General features: G+C 39.3%; 2 protein-coding genes across 12 annotated transcripts in view; one reads left to right on the forward strand and one right to left on the reverse strand.

Annotated features, from left to right (window-relative positions):
* LOC102160855 (uncharacterized) overlaps window positions 1-23,933 on the forward strand; it is a 393,443-nt gene that overhangs the window by 231,519 nt on the left and 137,991 nt on the right. The gene's annotated exons all lie outside the window — the stretch shown is intronic.
* GRM5 (glutamate metabotropic receptor 5) overlaps window positions 1-23,933 on the reverse strand; it is a 523,795-nt gene that overhangs the window by 56,826 nt on the left and 443,036 nt on the right. For all 8 annotated transcript variants that reach the window (XM_084975623.1, XM_021102328.2, XM_021102332.2 and 5 more), the window contains exon 7: window positions 21,753-21,879. In XM_084975623.1, coding sequence (XP_084831749.1) covers window positions 21,753-21,879 — 127 coding nt within the window. The remainder of the gene's footprint in view (window positions 1-21,752; window positions 21,880-23,933) is intronic.

Genomic DNA, 23,933 nt, shown 5'->3' on the forward strand with positions numbered 1-23,933 from the left:
TTTGAAGTAATATAGGCTGTTTAAATGGATGTGGGGGTACGTGAAAGGTAAAGGTATCAAGGATGACCAGTGTTGGATCATCTATGCTATCCTTGCATCCACTGCAAAAAAAGCGTGGCAATTTGTCATCCTTTGGGCCGTGTGCTGCCTTTTAAAATTTCTTTAGAATGGTAAGGTTCTCAAACTTGGATCCACACTGGAACAGCTTAGATTTTTTTTTCTTTTCTTTTTCTTTTGGTCACGCCCACAGCATGGGGAAATTCCCAGGCCAGGGACTAAACTCCAACCACAGCAGTGATAACACTGAATCCTTAACCGCCTGGCCACTAGGGAACCCCTACTTACATGTTTTGTTAAAATACTGTGGCCTGGGTTCCACTGCCAGAGTTCCTGATTTTATTGGCCTGGGCATTGGGATTTTTACAAGGCACTCTAAGTGCTTGTAAAGCCAAAATTGAGAACCACTTCTCTAGAAGGATTGTTCCTGTCCATTAGATATTTTAAAGTAGAACTGAGACAAATTCATTGAGAGAATGGGAGAGGAATTGAGTCATCTGGAGCGCCGGACATTTGACCAATGTGGCAGAGATTACTAACTGCCTGAAAATAGCCATTCTTCACCCTTTATCTCCAGCAACAGATCTTTGTTTTCATTTGGGGAGGTAAAGGTTGCAGCTAAAATGTTGCATTTGCCAGCCAACATTTGCTGTCAGATGTGCCATGTGACCTGGTTTTAGCCAGGAAGATGTAAGCAGAGACCTCCTTAAAGGAAAATGATGCACCTTGGAAAGCTTTTTTTTGCTCTTCCTTGCTTTCTCCTTCTGTTGATTGGACTATAAACATGATGGCTAGATCTCCAGCAGTTATTTTGGACTGTACGGTAACAATAAGGTCAGAAAACATAGTCCAGGTTTGGGAAGAGAAAAATACAGGGATCCTGAGTCCTTGTTAACCATGGAACCACTGACTAGCTTTGGATTATGTAGATCATAATATGTACCTTGCTTAAACTGCTTTTATTTCTCTGATCTATGCAGCCAAACCAAATCCTTATCAATACAAGTTGTAACTTCCTATATCTCATGATCAAGGGTCGGTGTAGTGGCTTTGAATATCAGTGCTTTCTAGGAGATAAGGGAAGCAACAAGAACACATATAGTGATGGTGTAGGAGAGCAGAATTTGCCACCCCAAATATATCTCTTTGACATATTAATTATTTTAGGCTGGTTATTTTCTAAGAAACAGTAGCAGGGGAAAACCTCTAAAAACCAAATGGAGAGAGATACCCTTTTGTAAGAAACATTTGCCTTCACGTGGGAAGTCTCCTTTTGTAAGGCCATCTCCCTCTTGTTCCAAAGAGGAGGATGACGGAAAGCTCTAGAAACTCTTAGCAGTAGCGAAGGCAGCAACTTAAATCTGCATCACAACCTTTCCCCTGGAGGGTGCTGTCCCCCACCAGCTGCCTGTCCCCGCCCTTAACATCCTCTTGGGTCTAAAGCTGCAGGTGGTCTTTAAGGTGAGGCCTTTGGCCATTCTGATGCGTCACTCCTTTTTGCAGAGTCTCTCCCCTGTCTACAGGTTAGTAAACTTTGCTTTGATGTCTCCTCCTAAGGACTCATGGCAGTTGAATGCTCCGGCCAGCCAGGAGAACGCAGACAGAGAGAGAAACTTTCATCCTCCCAGACAATGACCACAGGCCCTGTGGTTCTTTCAGCATATGCCTGAGGGCAGCTCTGTGGTGAAGAGGAATGGAAACGTTTTTCCTTATTTCCCTGTTTCTGTCTTGCCAGTCTTTCTTCAAGATCTCAGCTTTCAAAGAGTACTCTGAGTGTTATAGTTAGAGTCATTATGGGTTCGATAGATTTATGAGTGAGTCTAAGGTCCTCAGCACGCTTTACAGAATTGTTTCTATGGAAAAATGGATGCTTATTTTGAAAACCTGTGCTTTTAACTCAAAAAAAAAAAAGTATCTGTAGGTAGCCTAGACAAAATAGGACATTACATTATGTATACACCGTAAATGATTATAAATAAACATATCTCATTGCTAATGAATATACCTAGATCCCTATGTTTAGGCCCCTGTGTTCACACATGTTGCATACATATAGGAATTCACCTTCTGAGATTTTAGTATACCAGAGGGCTTAGGTTCATATTTTTAAATTGACGTATTTGCAAATAGTGGAGACTACTTTACAGCAGGAATATAGGGGGCAATTATTCCTACCTTTCTTCTTCCACAACAGTTTATTTATAACACTGATATGACAGTGAAATTTATTATCTACTGTAGTTAATTCTGCAGGGGTCTGTTTCCCCTGCTAGACCATGAGCTACTAAATATCCACAGTAACTTACTGATATAGGAAAGATGTTCTGTGGTACATGAAGCAGGAATTCTTTGATTAGCTAAGGGGAATCCCTTGAAAAAAATGTATAAATATTTAAGAGTTTTCACTTTACTCCCTTCCCCTCCACCACTCTTCTGCTAAATCCTAACTGCTCTTATCTAAATGTAATTAGTACTCTAATTACTAAATGTTTTCTATATAACATTCACCACTATTTTTATGTCAGATATATTCTTGAACGCTTCCTGTGTAACCTGTTAACATCATGTGTGAAATGAAAGCAAATCCCAATAGATTTATGTGTTGGAAGAAATGTGTCTAAGGCATGCTTCTAATGTGTTTTCACAAATTTGCTAGAATTGAGATATTCAAATGAATGTTTTTTCATTTAATGTGAACCACACAGAAGATTTTATGTTTAGTTTAATGATGCTGCCATTGCACAAAATACTTTTGTAACCATTCTCTTGGAATAGCAAATTGGATTCTGATGAGAGTGTTATAATCATTGCATCTTATAATTGGTTAAGACCTTAGAGTTTCCAAAAATGGATGTGCATCGCAATCACTTGGAGAGTCTACAAAAATACAATTCAAGAATCTACACTCAGGAGATTTTTGAATCCGTCCATTTGGGGTGAGACAAGAGAATTTTATTTTGAATAAGTAAGTTCAATGACTATACAACTGGTTCTCAGCTGGCAGCCCAACCTTAGAGATTATCAGGCTCACTTCTCATCCAGTGTGTGAATGTCTTATCCCACAACTCCCAGATGTAATCACCCTAACCCTGCCTAAGGCTTTCCATGAATTATGCTGTCTCATGATCAGGACTGGTGGTGGGGGAAGATACCCTGGAAAGACAGGAGTTCTGCCTGGCAGGTAGAGACTGGAGATGAATCAGAAGTTAGAGGATATCGCAAGAGGACAGCCAAGTGGATATGGCGAAAACTAAATGCCACTGTACCAAGAAAACATTCAGCCAGTAAAGACATTTCCGAGCTAGGACTGAAAGAAATTATGAGCTAGACAGCAGAGTCAAGAGAGAGGCTTCTAGCCAAGCTTATGGCAATGCTATTAACTAAGATGAGGGCTGTTGGAAGAAAATGGTCACATTTTATAGGAACGATATCTAGTTCCAATTTGGACATGTTGTGTTTGCAGTGTTTATGATGTACTGGGCAGATGGAAGCAGAAGCTTAGAAGAGACATCAGGGTGGAAATTAGAGCTTTAAGAATCATCTGTATATAGGTGGAAGAAGGAGACATGGGACTACATGTAATCAATGAGGAAATGTATGGCTGTGAATAGGAGCAGAGCCTCAAAGTCTGGTGTGACACTGATAACTAAGAAATGGCAGAGGTAGAGGCTGTGTCAGGGAAGACATACGATGGATCAGCTGGAAGGAAGGGTGTTAGAAGCCAAAGGAAAGTGGTTAATTGGATGACCCACCATCCCCTCTTCTGACAATATCACTTCAGTTTCTCTTTTTCAAAAAAATCCTTACCCAAAGAGCTTGCACAAAGCTTTGAGCTCCAGGTTGCCGGATAGCTCTCCTGGTGGCTTATCCATCTCTTATAGTCCCCTGCCACCCCCCTTTACTGCTATTAGATCTGTTTCCTTTGAACAGAGGTGGTGTCCTTCCGTTGCTGTATTCCTATCATGGAAGTTCTACCAAATCTCAGAATCTTGAGATACAGCTCACCTTATTAGGAAATCAGTTCAGATTCTCATTGTTTACTCCCCCTATCACACGCATTATTTTACAGGCACCTGAATGCCCTCTTGTTCTTCCCAAATATGTCCTTTATTTTATTCTGTGAATCACTGTCATTTTCTCTATGTCCCCCCCCTTTTTAATTTATTTTCTAGGGCCACACCCACAGCATATGGAGGTTCCCAGGCTAGGGGTCTAATCAGAGCTACAGCTGCCAGCCTGCTCCAGAGCCACAGCAATGCTAGATCTGAGTCGAGTCTGCGACCTACACCACTGCTCACGGCAACGCCAGATCCTTAACCCACTGAGCGAGGCCAGGAATTGAACCCGAAACCTCATGGTTCCTATTCGGATTTGTTAACCACTGAGCCACGACGGGAACTCTGGCATTTTCTTTATGAACGGTTTTCTTTTTTTTATCCCTGTTTCCTTCTTAGTCCAGTAGTAAATTATTGGACGTACGCTTAGTGCACTGCTAAGTTATGACATACTGCAAGCGTATGTAGAGGTTAACTAAGACTCTAAAGAATGTGTGTTTTACAGTTTTATTATAAATTTAATCTAGCATATGTTATGTTTTAGATTAAAGAATCTTGATCCCATCAGTCAAGTTCCCTCCTAACAAGCATATTAAATTTTCTAGGAGGATCCATAATATTTACATTCCTTTCTAGAAATGCACTTGAGCCACAAATTATAAAATCAAGACCTGTTTTTGATGACATCTATTTAGGTGGCTTTCCACTTCTCATTTTCCTCCCCTTTCATGCTTGATCTGTATTCTGTGATTCTCCAATATAATTCATCCTTTCATAGCTTGAGGTGATATGTATTGGAAATACAACAATTTTTTTCTTTTCCATTATTGTTTATTACAAGATATTGATATGGTTCCTTGTGCTGTACAGTAGGACCTTGTTGTTTATCTATTTCATATGTAGTAGTTTCTATCTACTAATCCTAAACTCCTAATTTATCTCTCTCCCACCCTCTTTCCCCTTTTGTAAGTTTGTTTTCTGTGTCCCTGAGTTTGTGTCTGTTTCATAAATAAGTTCATTTGTATCATTTTTTAGATTCCAAACATGGGTGATATCATATGGTATTTGTCTTTCTCTTTCTGACTTACTTTACTTAGTATGATAAAGTAAGAGAACAGTATGAAGGTTCTAGGTCCTTCCATGTTGCTTCAAATGGTGTTATTTTATTCTTTTTTATGTCTGGGTAATACTCCATTATATATACATACACACAGCATCTCTCCAGCAGAAAATACAGCGGTTTTTTTTTTTTTTTTTTTTTTTTTGAGGGAAAGTGAACTACCAAAACTGTCTCATCCACATTATCCTGTGATTCCACCACCCTGCTTCCCATACATCTAATGGGAGATGGGTGGTTCACTGATGTCTTGGACACCTGGAAATAAGAGTAGCAACCACTGGTATTCTTGCTTATTCTTTGGGTCTTATAGGATTAAAATTTCTGTAGTTCCTATAGTGTCGCATTTTCCAGCCCTCTTCCAAGAGTCTGTTCAGGCAGAAGGAATGAGCGGTTGAAGATCCTGGGATAGTTGCCCAATGTTCTGGAAGTCAACTAGGCAGGAACTCTTTAACGAGCTCCATAATTCCTGTATATTTTTGGAGGAAAGGAAGCTGCTGCTGACAATCTTGGAGAATCAGATGTTCCCTGCTGCCGTCAGGTCATTTCAGGGATACAGAACTCACGTGTGGCTGTTGTAGGACTGTTTTCTCCTCCCTGAGCAGCAGATCTGCGCAAAGCATGGGTGTTGACTGGGGACTAACATCACATGCCTGCTTTCAATCTGGTCCATCAATTTCTTTGCATGTCTGGATTTGGATCTCTAGGCTGTTGGTTTGAGATAGGAGAGTGATGCAGACTGAGAATTCTTTCTGCATTGGTCATAACCCTGATCATTTAAATATTTTCTCTTCAGTTAGCCTAAACTACGTTGTTTTTTAAATTGCTTCCATATTTCAGAAGAATTGGAAGGGGTGTGTGTGCGATATTTAGGTACCTCATTTTTCCTTGTGGCTTTTACTATAATTATCTGTTTTGTGTGTGTATATGTGTATGTGTAAGAGAAAGAAGTTGAGGGAGAGGTCATACTGTTCAGGTCTCTTCCCTACTTGACTGTAAGCACCCTGAGGTCACAGACTTTGCCTCTTTTGCTCACAAATGGATCCCCAGTACTGAGCACAGTGCCTATCTCATACGGTTAGCATAGCAAGTTACAAATTGATGTATCTACCATATAATCAAAGTATATAACTCTCATTCAAGTCATTCTCAGCAAACCTTTTGGTGCCCAAGTTACAGAACTGTGATGTACTAATTATTAGAAATAGAAATCTAAATTCACCTGAATTTTGGAGTCAGGTTTTTAAACCAGAGAGGACGACACTAAGTAAGCACCTCTGAGGCTTCCTTCTGCCTAGAGGTGTGACATGTTTCACATTAGAAATGTTTCAGGTACTAACTTGGTGATGATTAATGTTTGTGATTGACTGGTAAATCTAATTCTGAGTAATTCATTGGATTTGGGAATTTGAGTGGAAGAAAGAGGGAGGCAGTAAACAGAAATCATTCTTTAACAAGGATCATTGACTATAAAGTTCAGATACACTGTTTCCAAGAAGACTTTTTTTTTTTTTTTTTTTTTGGTCTTTTTGCTATTTCTTGGGCCGCTCCAGCGGCATATGGAGGTTCCCAGGCTAGGGGTTGAATCAGAGCTGTAGCCACCGGCCTACGCCAGAGCCACAGCAACGCGGGATCCGAGCCAAGTCTGCCACCTACACCACAGCTCACGGCAACGCCGGATCGTTAACCCACTGAGCAAGGGCAGGGACCGAACCCGCAACCTCATGGTTCCTAGTCGGATTCGTCAACCACTGCGCCACGACGGGAACTCCCCAAGAAGAGTATTAATTGCAACTTTTTTTTTTTTTTTTTTTTTTTTTTTTTAAACTTAAGGCCAGAATGAAAAGCCCCCAAGTCCTCTGCAGGGAAGCAATATTCTAGAGTTGATTGATTTTTAACATTACCTTAGCATGAAACAAAACATACCATGGTTGCTCCTGCAAATTAAAACTTAGTCTCTATTCAGAATGTTAGGTAGGTTTTCTGGAAACTTCCTCAATGGGAAGCCATTTTATTCCTGTTTATGCCAGCATTAAAAAAAAACAAGGCAGAAACTAACATTTGTTGAGTGCCTACTAAAGGTCAGGCGCTATCCTAGATGTTTTAGGTAATCTTCATAATTAACAAGTGAGGTGTAGGTATCATTAACTCTGTTTTGCAGAGGGACAGTATGAGGTTTAATGTGCACCCTTGTTGGCACTGAGATTAAAGCCCTGTGGAATTTTTGATTGATTGATTAACTGATTGATTGATGCTACATCAGGGGAAACAAACGGATCAAGTACTCCTTTCAAAGGGGCCCTGAGGCGACTTGGTAGAAAGGAGGGTCATGAGTAAATAGCAAAGTCTGCAGAGGACAAGGAAGGGCTAATGGTGACGTAAGTATTCCATACTTGTTCTCCTGCCATCAGTCCACGCTCCCTTTTGAGAAATCTCATTAGTTCGAATTCTTCAGCAAGGTTCTCATCCTGTCTTATATGTCCTGAGGGTTGCTACCTAGACAGTAATTGGTAAGTTGTTACTTTTCTGTCCCTGGAGTTTTCTAGTACACAAAAATTTTTTTTCTGAGTGGTCACCAAATACCACAGCATATGAGAACAGGGGTCGATGATCGGACTTTCCTAACATGGCCTCATAGAGGACTATTTGTCTTTGGGCCCAGCCTGTTTCATGCCCTTCAAGGTTTATTACGTATTTTTTGTTTTAGATTTCTTGAATACTGTTCCTCAGGGAGCTGACAATTCAGGGCTACCATTTTCATTTTTATGTTTTACATTTTGTAGGGGAATTTGAAATTGGATGCAAAGATTTATTTCATAATTAAGGCGTAAAGAGTGATTCAATAGCCCTGCAGAGAGCTAAGGGGAAGGATTATCACAGATGCCCGTGCGTAAGAAAGAGCTTTGAAAAATATGACTTCCAGTCATACTGCAGATGCATAAGAGAGGAAAACATAGCATATGAATTTAAATACTAAAGTGTGCTGACTGGAATACTTTGCTCCATTTTTACCTTTCCTTTGTCCCTCTTCACTAAGCTTACTCCTTACTCTTGCCTTTTCCAGCTCCTCTCTGAAGATGGTTTTCTTATCCCTGTGTGCCACCCGACCCCCGACACTTGTCTGTTTCAGGCAGTAGACAGAGAGCAAATTGAGAGCTGGAGACTGTTTGCCTTTTGCTCTGCTGTGCCAAGCATGGTAGCAGGCACACAATAGGCCCTTAAACAGGTTGCATGAATGAATGACTGTGCCATTGGAGAAGTAATTGAGGAATCAGGAGATGTGCCCTTCATTTTCAGCAGGCCCACAAAGATTTCCTCTGAATGTGAGACTCTTCCTCGATTTGTGTCTCCATTTTTTTGTACAGAAAATAGAAATAGCACAGAACTCCCTTCTGTATAATGAGGGTTTTACTCTGGAGAAACCTTTGTAGAAAAATTCACATACGAGAAATTAAAAACTGATTACTTGAAAAGCAGCAGTGAAGCCATTTCTTAAGACTGAGAAAATAAAATGCTTTAAAATTTTTTGTATTTTTACTAGAATGAAACATTCAAGTCACCACTTTAAAGAAAACCAATAGATGATCAATGGAATTGTAGACATAATTTGAGGTGTAATGAGTGTTTTATAATTAATTTCTCTTTATTTCTGTTAATATTCAAATGAACATTCAGATGTTCACAAGCTTTTGGATTTTGTGAATCAGAGTTCTTGGCAGCCTCTCTCTAGGCCCCACAGTGCTCCTGTGTCCCCATAGACCCTCTTACACAGTCTTGATTTTTTTTTTTTTTTCTCTCTTTGAGACACACCACATGGTTCTAGGGCTTGGGCTTACGTTGCCTTTCCTAAGGTTTGGTTGAAAAATTCAGTGTGTCCTCTGCCATGGATTTTACCTCCTGTTTCTCTTCCCTAGACTACTAGTTCCTGAATTTTCCCTGATTGTAATAAGTATTCCTTAATCAAGCCACTGGTGTATATTTAAGTAATGAAATCTACACCTGTTTATTCTGAAAAGAAAATGTGGCAACAGACCCCTCGCATAGGAGGAAGGTGCACAAGGGGAAAGACGAACGCCTTGTCCTACCTGTCAGTGCCTGAAAATTGTTCCTTTGGCACAACTCGAGTGTTATTACGCTCCCTTCTTAGTTGAGTGCACATTATTGAGCACGTACTCTGTCCAAGGCCCCGGGCCCTCGCCATGGCTTTTCAAAGGCACTTGGTTATTCCTTTGGAACAGTGTTTGGGTTTGACGCTCAGTGCTATGGCTGCTCTGCTGGACGCCGGGCTGAGCGCTGCACATGCACTGCTTCTTTAAGACCCTCAGCCTCCTATGAGGTGGGCACCTTTATTTCATGCCTTTTCAGTTAAGGAAACCGAGGTAGGATTGGAACTGAGGAGGATTTGCAATGAGAGGAACCACAGGAGAAGGAGAAGCGACTTGGGGGGAACAAAAGAGAAGAGATGTAAAGGAAACGGCTGAAATGCAGCAGTCAGATGTGCAGAGGAATGCTCTGAGGCACTGGAAGAGAGCGCTGTAAGAGAATTACTACATTTTGGGGAATTACGACTGAGCGTTCCGGCGGGAAATCAGTAAAAGCTTTAGGAAGGAATAATACCTTCTTGCCTACATCTCAAGGTTTAGAGCGAGGAGCCATATAAAATAACATGTGGCTCGAACAGTGGCCTCATAATTATGAAGTGAGGAAAAGAGGGAAAAGAGATGTATATGCATAAAACAGCAGTGACTCAACATCTGCTAAATTGCCTGTGTGTTTCATTAGATCGTCCTATGTTTTTCTGGGGAAAAGCCAGACCTATTTTATCTTTCTAGCCTGTTTGTATACACACCCTGCCAAGTAAATGGGATTATATTGTCTTAAGTTGCTTGTAAGTACAAGGCAGTGCATATGTTCTCTGAATTTTTCACTCGACTTAATGTGATTTTTTAAGAGGTGGAGACGTAGGAGACATTTATCTGCTTCATATCACTCACATAATATAACACTGCATTATGAAGCTTTTTCCAAATGGGTTCAATGATGCGGTGGTAGGCACCATGTTACAGTATTTTACGTTCTTAGGGGTCAATGTGATAATATAGTTTGGGTAAGCTATATTTATCAAAAGCTGAAATCAATGAGACCACATTATTTTCTTCAGTCTGGTTATACCAGCGTGGTTTTTGACCATGATGACGTCGTATTTAGCCAGACCCCAGATTTATCATTGTGAAGAGGAACAGAATGCACATTTTTCACTGCTTGGTTTCTGGCAAGATGAAAGCTCATTTATGTTCTCCTCGAGGACCTGTTTTGCAAAGTTCCATTGAGAGAGGGCTTTTTAGCAATTTTTTTTCCCCTGTAGCAAGTGGTGTTTACATTTATAAACATACCATCTCTTCAACTCATCTGGTGGAATAAGCAAGTTTGCCACTTAATGAGAAATGAGAAGTTGGACGAGTAAAAAGGCATTTTACAATTACCAGTATAGGAGCCCTGGCACGTCATTAAAAAAAAAAAATCATTGTTCTTTTCAGCATTAACTGAAACCACTTCATCAAGCTCATTTGTTTGAAAATGACCACTGTACAACCTTTTTCACTGCATTTTAGAAATCCTTTTAGAAGGAATCCAGCGACTCATGGCCCTTTCCAGACTGCCTGTAGCCTCATGTCAAGGAGAAAGCATGAGTTTTAGAGAAGGACTTTTACACTAAGGCTTGAGTCTTACTTCTGTTACTTATTATGTAACGATAAGGATGGATATTTTATTTTCAATGTCAGTTTTCTGTAAAGTGGAGATAATGATTCCAGCCTTTATGGGATGTCAGAAGGATTCGCTGACAGAACCTGAAGTCTCTAGTGTAGTGAGTTACAGGGATTCACTACATGGGGATTTGTTTCCTTTCTTCTCTTCTGTGATTTATTTCTTACCACATATTTATCGAGTTTATATTCCCAAGGGAACAAAACATGCAAAACCCCTCCACCCTTTAGCAGATATTCCCACGGGGGAGACTGACAGTAGATGATCAGCAAAAATAAATGAATACATTGACAGTATAAGAGAGTAAAAGTTTATGTCTGAAGTGGGAGAAATGAGAGATCGAAGAAGGTAAAGGGGGACAGCGTGAAGTACTAAACAAGTGGGTCAAGGTAGACATTGGAGCAAGGATGTGAAGGAGGCGAGGATAATAGTAGCATGGGTATCTGGGATGGAGCATTCCAGGCAGAGAGAACAGCTAGGCAGTGCCCCTATGTAAGAGCCTTCCAGATGTTCTAACAGAAGAATAGAAGGACCAATGTGTTGAGGGATAGAGGGAGGCGAAGTAAAGGGGAAAGCAGTCCAGTACATAACAAAGGGCCGTGTAGAATATGAATTTGACTTTGAGAAGAAACTATTGTAGGTTCTTAAAACAATGGCATAACATGGTCTGGCTTAGCTTTTTTTTTTTTAATTTTAAAGTTTTTTAAATTTTTTATGGCCCTGCTCATGGTATAACATGGTCTGGCTTAACTTTTTTTTTTAATTTTAAATTTAAAAAAAATTTTTATGGCCCTACTTGTGGCATATGGGACTGAATCCTAGTCTAGTTGCCGCTGTGACCTACTCCACAGCTACAGCAACACCAGATCCTTTAACCCACTGTGCCAGGCTGGGATCAAACCCTCACTTCCATAGCAACCTGAGCTGCTGTGGTCAGATTCCTAACTCACTGCACCACGGCAGGAACTCCTGGTGTAACTTTTTAAGACATCTCTGGGAGTTGCTGTTGTGGCTCGGCAGTAATGAACCTCACTAGTATTCATGAGGTTGTGAGTTTGAGCCCTGACCTTGCTCAGTGGGTTAAGGATCTGGCTTCACCATGAGCTGTGGTGTAGGTCGCAGATGCGGCTCAGATCTGGCATGGCTGTGGCTGTGGCGGAGGGCAGCAGCTGCAGCTCTGATTCAGTCCCTAGCCTGGGAACTTCCATATGCTGCAGGTGTGGCCCTAAAAAAAGAAAATAAATAAATAAATAAAAGGTGTCTCTGCCTGGGCTATTGAGAAATGGCTGTAGGTAGGGGCAAGGCTAAACATAGGAAGACTAGTTAGGTTATTTCACTAGTCATGCATCCATTTATAATAAAATAGCAAAATAATCTGAAAAAATAGTGAATAGTGGGCACCCTAGTTGGACCTAGCACTCCAGAGCCTGAAAAAAAGATGATAGATGGCTTTTAGTATTGTTATAGCTCCTAACTATCTTTTTGGAGTTTCCAAATCACATTAACCTGTGTAATTCATTCATTTAGAATCAGAAAGCTGAGATAATCTATGTGATATTAAAAGAGATGTTTATAGTAAGTTAGTTCATCAAATGCAAATTCATTGCCGATTCTGTGCCCTTCACTGGGCTGGACACTCATTGACTTAAAATATCTGCCTTTCAAATGTGAACACATTCAACCGAAGTTGGAACTTTTTCAAAAATTTCTCATACGTTTTAAAATCAATCTCTCTATTTCTCATCATTATATTTTTTTAAGCTTACTACTAGAGTGATGATCATTAATATAATTGAACTATTAACAGGTACTAAACTATTTGTGTGCTATTTAATTTCTCCAACAGTTCTCTGAACTAGTTACTACTATTACCTCCATTTTATGTAAGAATAAGTTGAAGTTTAGAGAAGGAAATTTATTTTTATATAACGTCACACAGTGAGTCATTGCTGGAGTATGGATTTCAACACGGATATGTCTGACTTCAACCCTATTGATTTAAACCACTATGCTATTGGAAGATAATAAAGATGAATTGTTGCAGACATGTCTAGCACACAGCCAAAAATCTCAGCTATATTTTTTACACTGCATTTGCCATAAACTTCACCTTCCTTAGAAAGTGAGCCTTTAGGTAACAAAGGTAAAGAAAATCTAGAAAGTGCTTAGGAACCGGGAATTTTATTGTTAAACAAAGTCGTCATTTTCTCTTATAGCCAGTGACCATTATGATGTTTGGTCTTTAGAAAAGAATGATTTCTATAAAGTGGCCTTGATAGAAAAGCGAATGTGAAATAGTGATCCACTTGCCTGGAAATAGCCTTGTCATACTGGAAAAAATATTTTTGAATACACATTCCTTAGGGTTTTTTTTTTTTTCTTTCTCCTTGAAATGTCTTCTCCCTTTTTTCTGGTTAACTTCTCATTTTCACATGCATTGATTCCATTTCCTCCCAGAAGGTACCACTTCACTTCCAAGACTTGGTCAATTGTCTCTCCTCAGTGTTATCCGTGCTTACCCTCATGCTAGTACTTTCTTTTCTTCCTCTTTCACTCCTTCCCTTTGTTTGTCATTCATTCATTCATTCATTCATTCCTTCTCTTATTCCTCCTCTCTCTTTTATTCTTGGATTAGATAAACATTAAGTCAGTTTCTACTACATACCTGGCATACTTAATATATTGAAATTGCCTCTTTCTCTGTGTGTGTGTCTCCCCAGGCTATGGGATACTTGAGGGTAAGAACTGTGGCTCCATGACCAGTGTGTGCCCAGTGCTTATGTTTGTACCTGGTTGGAACCACTGGCTCATGAGTACTTCCGTCCTTTGTGCCACCACTGTACCTGGTGTATGGTTCAATTATTGTATGCACCGTACGTTACACCCTTAATGCAATTACTTAAGTCAGCCTTCTTTTACTGTGGACATTCAGTTTCATAGAAATGAAAGGTCAGACACCTTCCATTTATAGCTTATCACTAGAACCTAGCACAGTGTTGAAAACAGTGTAAAAACTCAATGAAAAAAAAAAACAGCTTTGCTGAATGAATGAATGATAGGATAACCAGCGTGTCTAGCATGTGTTCTTACTCAGATTATTGCCTAACCTAGAAACCAAAAAATTAGAGGTCACCGTTATGAAAACCTGTTCCTTTTTTAATATTAACAGGAATTATTTATTACGATTGTAATAATAAAAATAAACATATTTCCCATTAAAACACATACTCCTCTAAAGAATCGGAAACACATTTAATAAATGGCAAAGATTTTTACCCTTTCCTCATCCAAACTGAACTGTAATAAGCAAACAGGCAGTACATTTTACACACATCTGAAATGAAAAATGTCAGAGCAGCCTGGAGGTAATTAACATGTGACCAGCTTGAAAGCTAAAATTTGTCTCTTCCTATAATTTCCTGAAACTATGGGGCCCCAAAATGTGTTTGTAGAGAAAGGCAAGTGATTTAGTATAAAATGGTAGAATTTTATACCTGGGCTTGATTTTCTATCGGTCTTGTGATCTTGAGCAATTTATAGAGTTTTCATGGGTCTTAATCAATTCTGCTGTGAACTAATAATGTCTGCTTATAGGATTCAAAGGGTAATGCTTAAGATGATTTAAAAATATTGGTGATGAAAAGCAAGCCTCCCCATGTTTTTACTTATTTATTAAATGGTTTAAAGGCAGAAACGGTCTCAAGAAAAGTTGGACAAACTGAGGAACACAAATGAAGTAAGTATTTGTAAAAAGAGAGGAACTCAAATGCCAGGAGGTGTAAAGCTTGTCGGAGGTACTGCCTCCTCGGAGCTCATCCTTCACTCTCTCCCAGGTTCCCACCAACTGCCTTTTGTTTGGTTCTGTTCCCTTTTTTTTCCCTGAAGAGAAGATACAAAGGTTCCAACCTCCAAAGCAATTAGGTAACTTAGGGAACCAAAGGAACTTCCTAGGGAATGTTCCTGCTGACATTAAAATGTGGATTGGCCCTACCCTTCTTCCATTTATTTACCGCTTTGCACTTAAAATAAATAAAATACATTTCTTTATGAGTGCAAAGCAGGAAACTGTTCTGACTTTCCGTCATAAAGCTTCCCACAGAGTTACTTTTTGACAGCCACATTGTTTTTGGTTTCTCCTTTTACTTAGATTTGTTGGAAGGTTACCAGAGCTGGCAAACCCACCTGAAAGGGTTTCCATGGCTTTCGCTTTGGACTGGGCAGCTAAAGATCTGCTGTTTGTAACCCATCCTGAATTCTTTGAGAGAAAACACATTCAAGATTCTTTCTAGGACAATTTTTGCATGTATCTGGTGGTGAATGGTGTGTAGTGAAAGAGTTGTCTTGGCAGAAGCCTGTAGGGAATTCTTTGAGTGCCCCGCCAAATTGTTGCCTCCCACTATTTTTTTCCTCCTTCCTCTTTCAAAACAGATCACATTTCAGTGGCATTCTTCTCTCGGGGACACAGTTACCTCCTCCTCCTGATTCTAATTCCTGATCTCTTCATTTCCCTTTATTCCCCCTACATCATCGTAGTCCAGGCCACCAACAGATTGACATTGTGACTTGCAGAACTTTCTTACTCTGGTGTTCTTTCATCTGTCTTTTAAAATCCTCAGTTCAGCCTTTATTTTTACATTGTATCTTTTAGTGTTCAGTATTTAAATAGCTCAAATTGTATGAAGTGGTTTAAATTGTAAACATGTTAATCATTCAGGGACGAGTAGAACAGGCGTAAAAATCCAGATTTAACGACTATTGATATTTTGTCATATTTGTTTCAAAGTCCTCACACGATTTACAGGTATATTGGAAACCTTTCTTGTAAATCTTACCTGACTCCCTCCTGTCCCTCTCTCCAGATGAAAGCACTGTTGTCAATCAGTATCCTTTCTACTCCTGTTGTTACACAGTAGTCACACTTTTCATTGCGACTATGTGGATAATACTTATAAAGCAGCCCATTATGATTGCATTTCCTTTCTTATTCAATTTTGGATATTCATGGCGATGATAATTGTTTAAAACTATTCTCTCCACTAGAATGTAAATACCATAAAGGCAGAGAATTTTGTTTTGGTCAGAGGAATATTTTCAGCACTTAGCACATTGGCTGGGACAGGGGAAGTGCTAGTTGTGTATTAGTTGAATGAATGACTAGATGACTGACTGAATAAATGATGGATTTTAAGTTCCCTTAGAATAAATTTTAAAATATTTACCATGCCTTACAAAGCCCCGCAAGAGTTGGCCTTTGCTTGGCTCGCCTGTCCCTATACTCCCATTTCCTCCTCAGTTTCTGCCTTCTGTGTCCAAAACACTCTTCTCTTTCATTTGAATTTGGCCATCTTCCATCTTTACTTTAATTCTTGCATGTGCGCAGTTCGAGACAACTTTCAACCTCATCTGAGTAGCTTCCACTGATACAGGCTCCTCCACCATCCTGGTCTTCTCCGTTAGCACTCAACATCTTATTAATAGTTGTCGATATTTAGGATGATAATCACTTTGAGGCCGGGGTCCTGTTTGTACTATTCAGTGCTAACACGGATGCCTGAAGATTGTTAGACAAAGAATAACTACCTGTGGTCCCCAGTGAAAGTAATTTGAATTAGGATTATTGTTTATGTTCTGCCCTCTCTTCCATTTATAGTTTTTTTTTTTTCCTTTTCTTCCTGGTTTTTGAACCAGGTTCTCTTTATTTCTTGCTCTTCCTAATTCTGGGTCCCTGGATCCTGCCAATTTATGATGGTTATTAAAAATATGGCTAGCTTAAAATTTGAATGGCTTTATTGATATAATTTAATATTATATACATATATTATATACATATATGTGTGTGTGTGCAAAAGCCACCCACAATCTCACCATTCATAAACATCTTTTCTTAACAGTAGGTAACTTTCATGTCAGACATCTTTCTATGTATATATACCCAAGTGTATGGTGAATATATATATATATATATATATATAGACAATATAGACATTAATGTCAGTTGATTGCCCCTCCCAGTTGTTTTTCTAAACAATTAATTCAATTCTAAGAGCTCTTAACTTTGCTAATAATCTTAAAGAGTTTTGTTGGGATCAAATGAATTAACATTTGTAAGATGCTTCATATAGCTCCTGGCACGCAGGAAACACTATGTGTGTGTGTGTTAGTTGCCATTATCACAGTGAGGGCACTGACCCAGAGTGACCTAGGCTGTCATGTTATAGACTGAAGTGGGGAACTGTAAGCCAAGTGGGTGGAAGATTTAGAGTATCCTCTGAAGCCAGCCCCAAACATCTCTATGGCAGGCTTTGGAGGAACTGGAGCCATCAGAGTAGTCTTCTGGCTTAGCTGGCAGTGCCAAGTGCCAAGTTACTTTGAATGAGAGTCAATAAGATAGAGTTGCAAACAGCTATAGGCCCTTTGGAAAAGTGCTGTAGATCTTAACTAAAGGTTAGACTTCATATAATATCAGTGTGGCTACCTTTCTAGGGTTGGCATTTTTTGCCTCTTCTCCCCTCCCACTCTCTTCTCCCTACCCTCACATAAACCCACTCACATGTATGCATGTAGCCAGAGGAAAATTATTTCATCCTTGTGCTTGAAAAACTTCACTGTCCCCCCACTGTCTATAAAGTCTCAACTCCTTGGTGAAAAGCTCTCTTCAGAGGATGGCCCTAAAGAGTTATTTTCATCTTCATTTGCAACATTCCCCATCATTTACTGCAAATTGACACATATGTACTGAGTGCCTACTCCATGTTCAGCATTGTGTTAGATTCCAGGACTGCAGATATGATTGAGATATGGTTAGGTCCTTGAGAAACTAATGATTCAGGAGAGGAGACAGATAAGGATATAGGCCATTAAAATGATGTAAAGAGGGAAGCAGAATTAACCTTAGAAATACAAAATAGGGGACTTATTAGCTTAAGTACAACAAAGAATGTCTCATGGATAGGTGGTATCTAGGCAGAGTAAGGGAAGTGGGTAGGAATTATTCAGGGAGACAAAGAAGAGTAAGTGCACTCCAGGGCAGGGAAGGCAGCACAGGTATGGACATGGAGGAATAAAGCAGCGTCGTGTGTAGATGAGAATTATTGGCAGCCCTCGCTACTGGAATGTAAAATGAGAATGATAAAGTGGTGGTGATTGAAATTAGAAAGATCATAGAAGCAGGAGGGAGAGAGGGAATTTTGTATGCCATGTCAGAAAACTTGGACATATCCCATGGAAATATGAAAACACTGGTAAGTGCTGAGTAGTGTAATAAAAGGAGGAAATCTGTGTTTTGGATACATTGTCTAGTAACGAGATGCAAAACAGACTTCGAGGCATGTGGCATAAATTTGGGAGAGGGGAAATAAACTGGGAAATGACTGCAGTAGTCAAATGTGAGATGATAACTTGCTGAAGGGAAAAGAGTGCAACTAAATGGAGAGGAGAGGAGGGATAAGAGTATTAGCAGTGCACAGAGCCAGGCTTGATAGGTGGCTGGATATGGGCGGCCAGGTAGAGAAGCCTGGAGATGACGCACTTCTTTTCATCTGGAGAAACTAAGAGGATGGTGGTACCGTTCCTAGCCTCGGTGCTGCACACTCTTCCTAATATGACCTTCTTCCCTTAAAAAAAAGATGAGCTTAAAGATTATGCCTCAGGACTAAACCTTCTCAAATTTCTCCAGGGTTAGGTGTGGCCTTCTCCATTTTTCCATAACACTTTGCTCCTTCCTCACCTGCAGCACGTGGTCCACTGCATAGTTGCCTGTTGACATGCTTTTCTCCCACTAGTCTGTAAGTTTTTTTTTTAAACTTAGACTGCGTTTTGTATTTCCAGTTTCTATTACATTTTTCTGCCACACACTAAGGCCTTAATTTGTTAATTACTGCATACTTGAAAATCTCAAAGACATCTCAAGCTGATCTTGACTAAAAACCGGGGCTAAAAAACAGACATGATTCTTGGAGTTCCCATCGTGGCGCAGTGGTTAAAGAATCCGACTGGGAACCATGAGGTTGTGGGTTCGATGCCTGGCCTTGCTCAGTGGGTTAAGGATCCAGCGTTGATCTTTATCAAAGAATGCATGTATTTCTACAGTCCTCAAGGCAAAAAATTTGGCAGCCTTGCTTAATATTTGCTGCAGCCAATACAAATGTGTGTCCTGCAGATTCTACTGCAAAGTATGGCTCCACTCTTCCAATGCACTCGTTACTTCAAGACACCAAGAACTCTTGGTGCCTGTGGTGGCCACCTGCAGTAACCACCACACCTGTCTCCCTGCTTCCACTTTCCATCCCTATCCAAATTTTTCTCCCTCACAGCAAGCAGAATGATATATTAAAAATACTTATCCATTAATATTTTCTTCGTTCTACTACACCCTCTGCAGTGGTTTCTTATCACACTTAGTATTAAACACTCAAGTCTGAAACATGTTCTCTAAGACTATCTATGATCTAGCCCGTGCTACCTTTCTGATCTCTTCTGACACTATTTTTCCATTTTCTTATCCATAAACAGACCTTCATATGAACTTTTACCTCAGCCAGAGGTGCCCTTCTCATCCCTTTTTGGGGATAGCTATTTCTGTATTTATCTTTTAAGTCCCAGCCAATTTTCATTTCTTCAGAGAGGTCTTTCATGACCACAAATTTAAATTATGTCTTCCCTAGTATTTTCATATTTTTTTACTCTTGTCCTTTTAACTTCATACTACTTAAAAGATTGTCCATGCATGTGTATGTGTGTGTGTATTTGTGTGTGTAATTTCCCTTCTCCAAAAGATGGCCTGTTATATAAGAATCATGTCTGTTTTTTTTTTTTTTTTTTTTTTTTTTTTTTTTTTTTTTTTTTTTTTGTCTTTTTGCCTTTACTTGAGCCGCTCCCACAGCATATGGACGTTTCCAGGCTAGGGGTCCAATCGGGCTGTAGCCGCATCTGTGACCCACACCACTGCTTACGGCAACGCTGGATCCTTAACCCACTGAGCAAGGCCAGGGATCGAACCCGCAACCTCATGGTTCCCAGTCGGATTCGTTAACCACTGCGCCACGATGGGAACTCCAAGAATCATGTCTGTTTTTTAGCCCCGGTTTTCCCAGTGCCTATTGTTACAGAGTAAATAGTAACAATACTTTTCCATTGAATAAATGAAAAAGCAGACCATGTTCATTGCGATAGTTTTACAAAACACAGGACAGAAAATTACATCTGTATATCTGCGTTCAAGGTGATGGAGATAGTTGAATCTGCGAGAGCTTTCCAACTTAATGATAATCCATGTTGAAATCAGAAATTAGAAAACAAGAAATAGTGTAAAGGTGAAGCTCATCAATACTGCTCTTCATTTCCCTCACAAGAGAGCCAATCAGATTCCTTTCTTTCTAACATTTTCACCGTGTGTGTGTGTGCGCGTGCGCACACACACACACACACATGTACACACAGTCACACGTGCTGTGGTTTCTCTGTTTGATTATATTTGTTGAAGACTCTGTGTTCAGCACTGAGCTGACGGGGGACACCAGGATGAATAAGAGTGTCAGAAGGCTTATCACCTAATGGTGAAAATAGGACTCAAATGCTATCACAGGGCACCTGGATGTTTTATTAAATCAGATTTTTAAGTAGTTTTATGAAAAAAAAGTCTTCGGCATAAATACCAGTCACTGAAAACAACGCCTTAATATGAGCTAGTCTCAACCCAGAATCACAGGATTTTTAGACCCAGTCTTTTGGAATAAGCTAATACGGCTACCATGAATAATCTCTAGTCCTGTGAGGGATGGAGACGAACACCAATGATAGAATCTTCTATCTAGCCTCTAGGAGTTTGTGCTAAATCCATGTTGATTGTAAGATACTGGATGACCTGACGTACTGCACGGTGGCCCTCTGCCTGGAATGTCCTGTTCTATTTTCCTGCCTGTCCTTTTATTATAGTATAATCACATTTTTACTTTTTGCCTCCTTCATTAACTTCTTGAAGATAGAGGGCATATCTTTATTTCTATATCTTTATTTTAGTGGTAGGCAAATAGGCATATGATATGCATTTAATGTTTACTGGAAAATTGGAAGGAAAGGTAGAAGATATTCTGTGTCATATTGTAAAGATTCAAAGTAGCTATGAAATAGCATCTTGCGAATACAATGACATAATTAATTACTCAACATTTTTGGAGGGAAAAACTCCTAAACCAAAAAGTCACAGAAACAAAAAAAAAAGACAAAACCCCCCAAAACCAAGCAGAGATGAGCCTTGCCTCCTATTGACATCATTTAAAAACTCATTATTTGAAGGTTTCTGGTTTATGTTAAGACAAAGCACTAAGAGAAATAGAGTTTTAGAGCAACTTCTACCTAATTCTGTGCTACCTTTTTGTTCTTGGGCATGTCATGACATATTTTAGGGTCTTCCTGGCTAGTCCTTCTTTCTCTCCACCTCAAGTCACAGTTAACTGAGGCCCTGCTCAGGAACTTCGGGGAATATCCTAAAGATGGGTTAAAAATGCCCAGTGGAAAGCCTAGGGATTCTGATCTAGTCTGGGGTTAAGCGTGGGAATATAGGCTGAGATCTAAAGATTTTCATGAATAGCCCAGATAGTTGCTGGGGAGACTTCTGCTGCTAAGGGAATTCTTTGTTGCATAAACAGTTCTACCAGGATGGGAAATGCTTGGAGATCTGACCCCTTCTCCCATATCTGTGCCTTTTTTGAGTTGATTTTGGGGGGATGCACCTTTGCTGCCATCGTGATGTCATGTACCTGTAAGGTCATCCGTGGGCCAGGACCCCAGCTGGCATGCCTTGCAGGTGTACTCATCAAAGACATACTCATTCTCTTTACACGGAGTGCAGGTCCAACAACAGCTGACTTCTCCCTTCCGGATCACCTGAGACAAATATTTAAAGGTTTGGTTATTTTTTCGCATAGAGAAAAATCCAGCAATCCTTTATTCAGATGTACTGCTTTACAAAGCGGAAAGGGCATTCACATAAATTATCTCAAATGGTTTTGGATAGGTAGTATAAATATGCATATTCTTATTTTGTAATTAAAGAAACAGGCTGAGTTTAAGCAACCAGTCCAGTATCCAAAAATTGGCTGGTGGCAAGGTCAAAAATGAAATTAACTGCAGGTCTCTGGATAATTAGCTTTAGATACCTGTGTTTAGTTAAGTGCCTGTGTTCATGCTCCTATGTAAATACACATATATTTCCATGTCTGTGTAAAAAACTGTATTTTCCCTAGAGTTTGTGCCTCTCTTTGCCTCAGATGAAGAACTTCTGTTCTCTAGATTTACCTTGGCTTTCTTCCACTAGTTAAATAATTGCTAGCAAAAAAAAAAAAAAATACTTGTATATGTACTAAGGTTCAAAAATCCATTCATACTGTTAAAAAGTAATTAGGAATTTTGTTTTGAATTGAAGGGCAGAAGATGAAGTTTTTTTCTGGAGATCACCTCTTGGACTGTTTCTGTTAAAAATCTGGTTCAATAATTTAGCCCACTCCTTCCTATTCTAATAGTTTTTATTTGCTTGCGATGAAGGGGAATGAGGTCACTGAGACTATTTTATACCTTTTCATCTTTTTGATTTTTTTTTAAGGCAATGGACTATGATTGAAATAATCTAACAGTTGAAAGAGTCCCAGATGTTATTCTTTAGAAATGAACATCTCATTTTTTTCCCCACCACTGGTGCATGAATAGTCTCTGTGGAATAGAGACAGCATTCATTAAACATGCCTATAAATAATTAAAACTGATTAATAACCAGCAATAACCAGATGCAGCAGTGATTACACTTTATATTCTTTGTCTTCTATGCTGACTCTGTTAATGACCTTTGATAATAATGTCTAGATATCTATAGCCAAATACAGTTGTAAGCTGGTACCCCTTTCTTATGTTTTGTCCTGTCCCTTGTGCTTATCTCTTGACACTGCAACAACACAAGTAGAGAATGATGACAAAAGGGCCTGAAAATCTTTTCCTTAAAATAAGCAGATAAATGAGGCAGGATTGCTAATTAGACGTGCTTCATCTATCTAAAGTATTCTTCATAGTAATATTGACTCTTTACTGGTGATAGAGTACATGCCATATGGAGTCATTGGAACAGCTCTGCATAAAGTAGCTGGTTTTACTTTATTCATTTTTTAAGGGAAGAAAACTAGGGCTTAGAGAGTTCACATAACACGTGGGTAAATGAGGGATCAAAAAATGCCTTTTAGACTTTGAGGCCATGCTCCTAAATATTGAGCCTTATTGGTCTGTGTAGAGTTCATGATATTTTGAAAGATGTAGAAGAAATAATACTGGATTGAGAATCAAGAGGCACTGGGGTTCTAGTCTTCCTTATAGCCACTAAATAATTGTATAGCCTCGAGCAGTCTCTTAGCTGATCCTGTTTCTTCAAACCCAGAGTAATGCTTTTTAAATAATACCTGCCTTTATAGTTTCCTGAAGATTAAATAAAATATAACAACAATTTGTAAACTGTAGAACACTTTAAAAATATTAACTGTTTTCTTAGTAATATACATATAACTATCCAGATAGAGACATGAATTTCATTTTCAGGGTTATTTCAATCATACTTGGTAAAACTATCATTGGACAATTACTAGATTGTGTAACACAAGGAGGCACATTTCAAATGCTCAAGGATTCTTTCTTAGCAGTCTGGCAAATGAAAGCAGTTGCATTTTTTTTTTCTCTTAGAAATGTGCTTTCTATGATTCAATTCACAATCGCTTTGTAAATTTCAGTTTTTTTGTTTTTTAACCAAAATAACCTCATGCCCTTTTTGAAGATTAATTCCAATATTACAGTCTTCTTTTTTGAATCAATAGTGACAACTTACTTTTTCTGATCATTCAGAACTAGTTTTCTTTTTTTTCCATTTGTTATATATGTTCTGTTTCACACTCATTTTGAATACA

The sequence above is a fragment of the Sus scrofa genome, chromosome 9 (assembly GCF_054392235.1).
Source record: "Sus scrofa isolate SSC_HxYL_T2T_F1_AM1 chromosome 9, Sscrofa_HxYL_maternal_Yorkshire_Landrace_v2.0, whole genome shotgun sequence".
NCBI classification, from domain to species: domain Eukaryota; kingdom Metazoa; phylum Chordata; class Mammalia; order Artiodactyla; family Suidae; genus Sus; species Sus scrofa.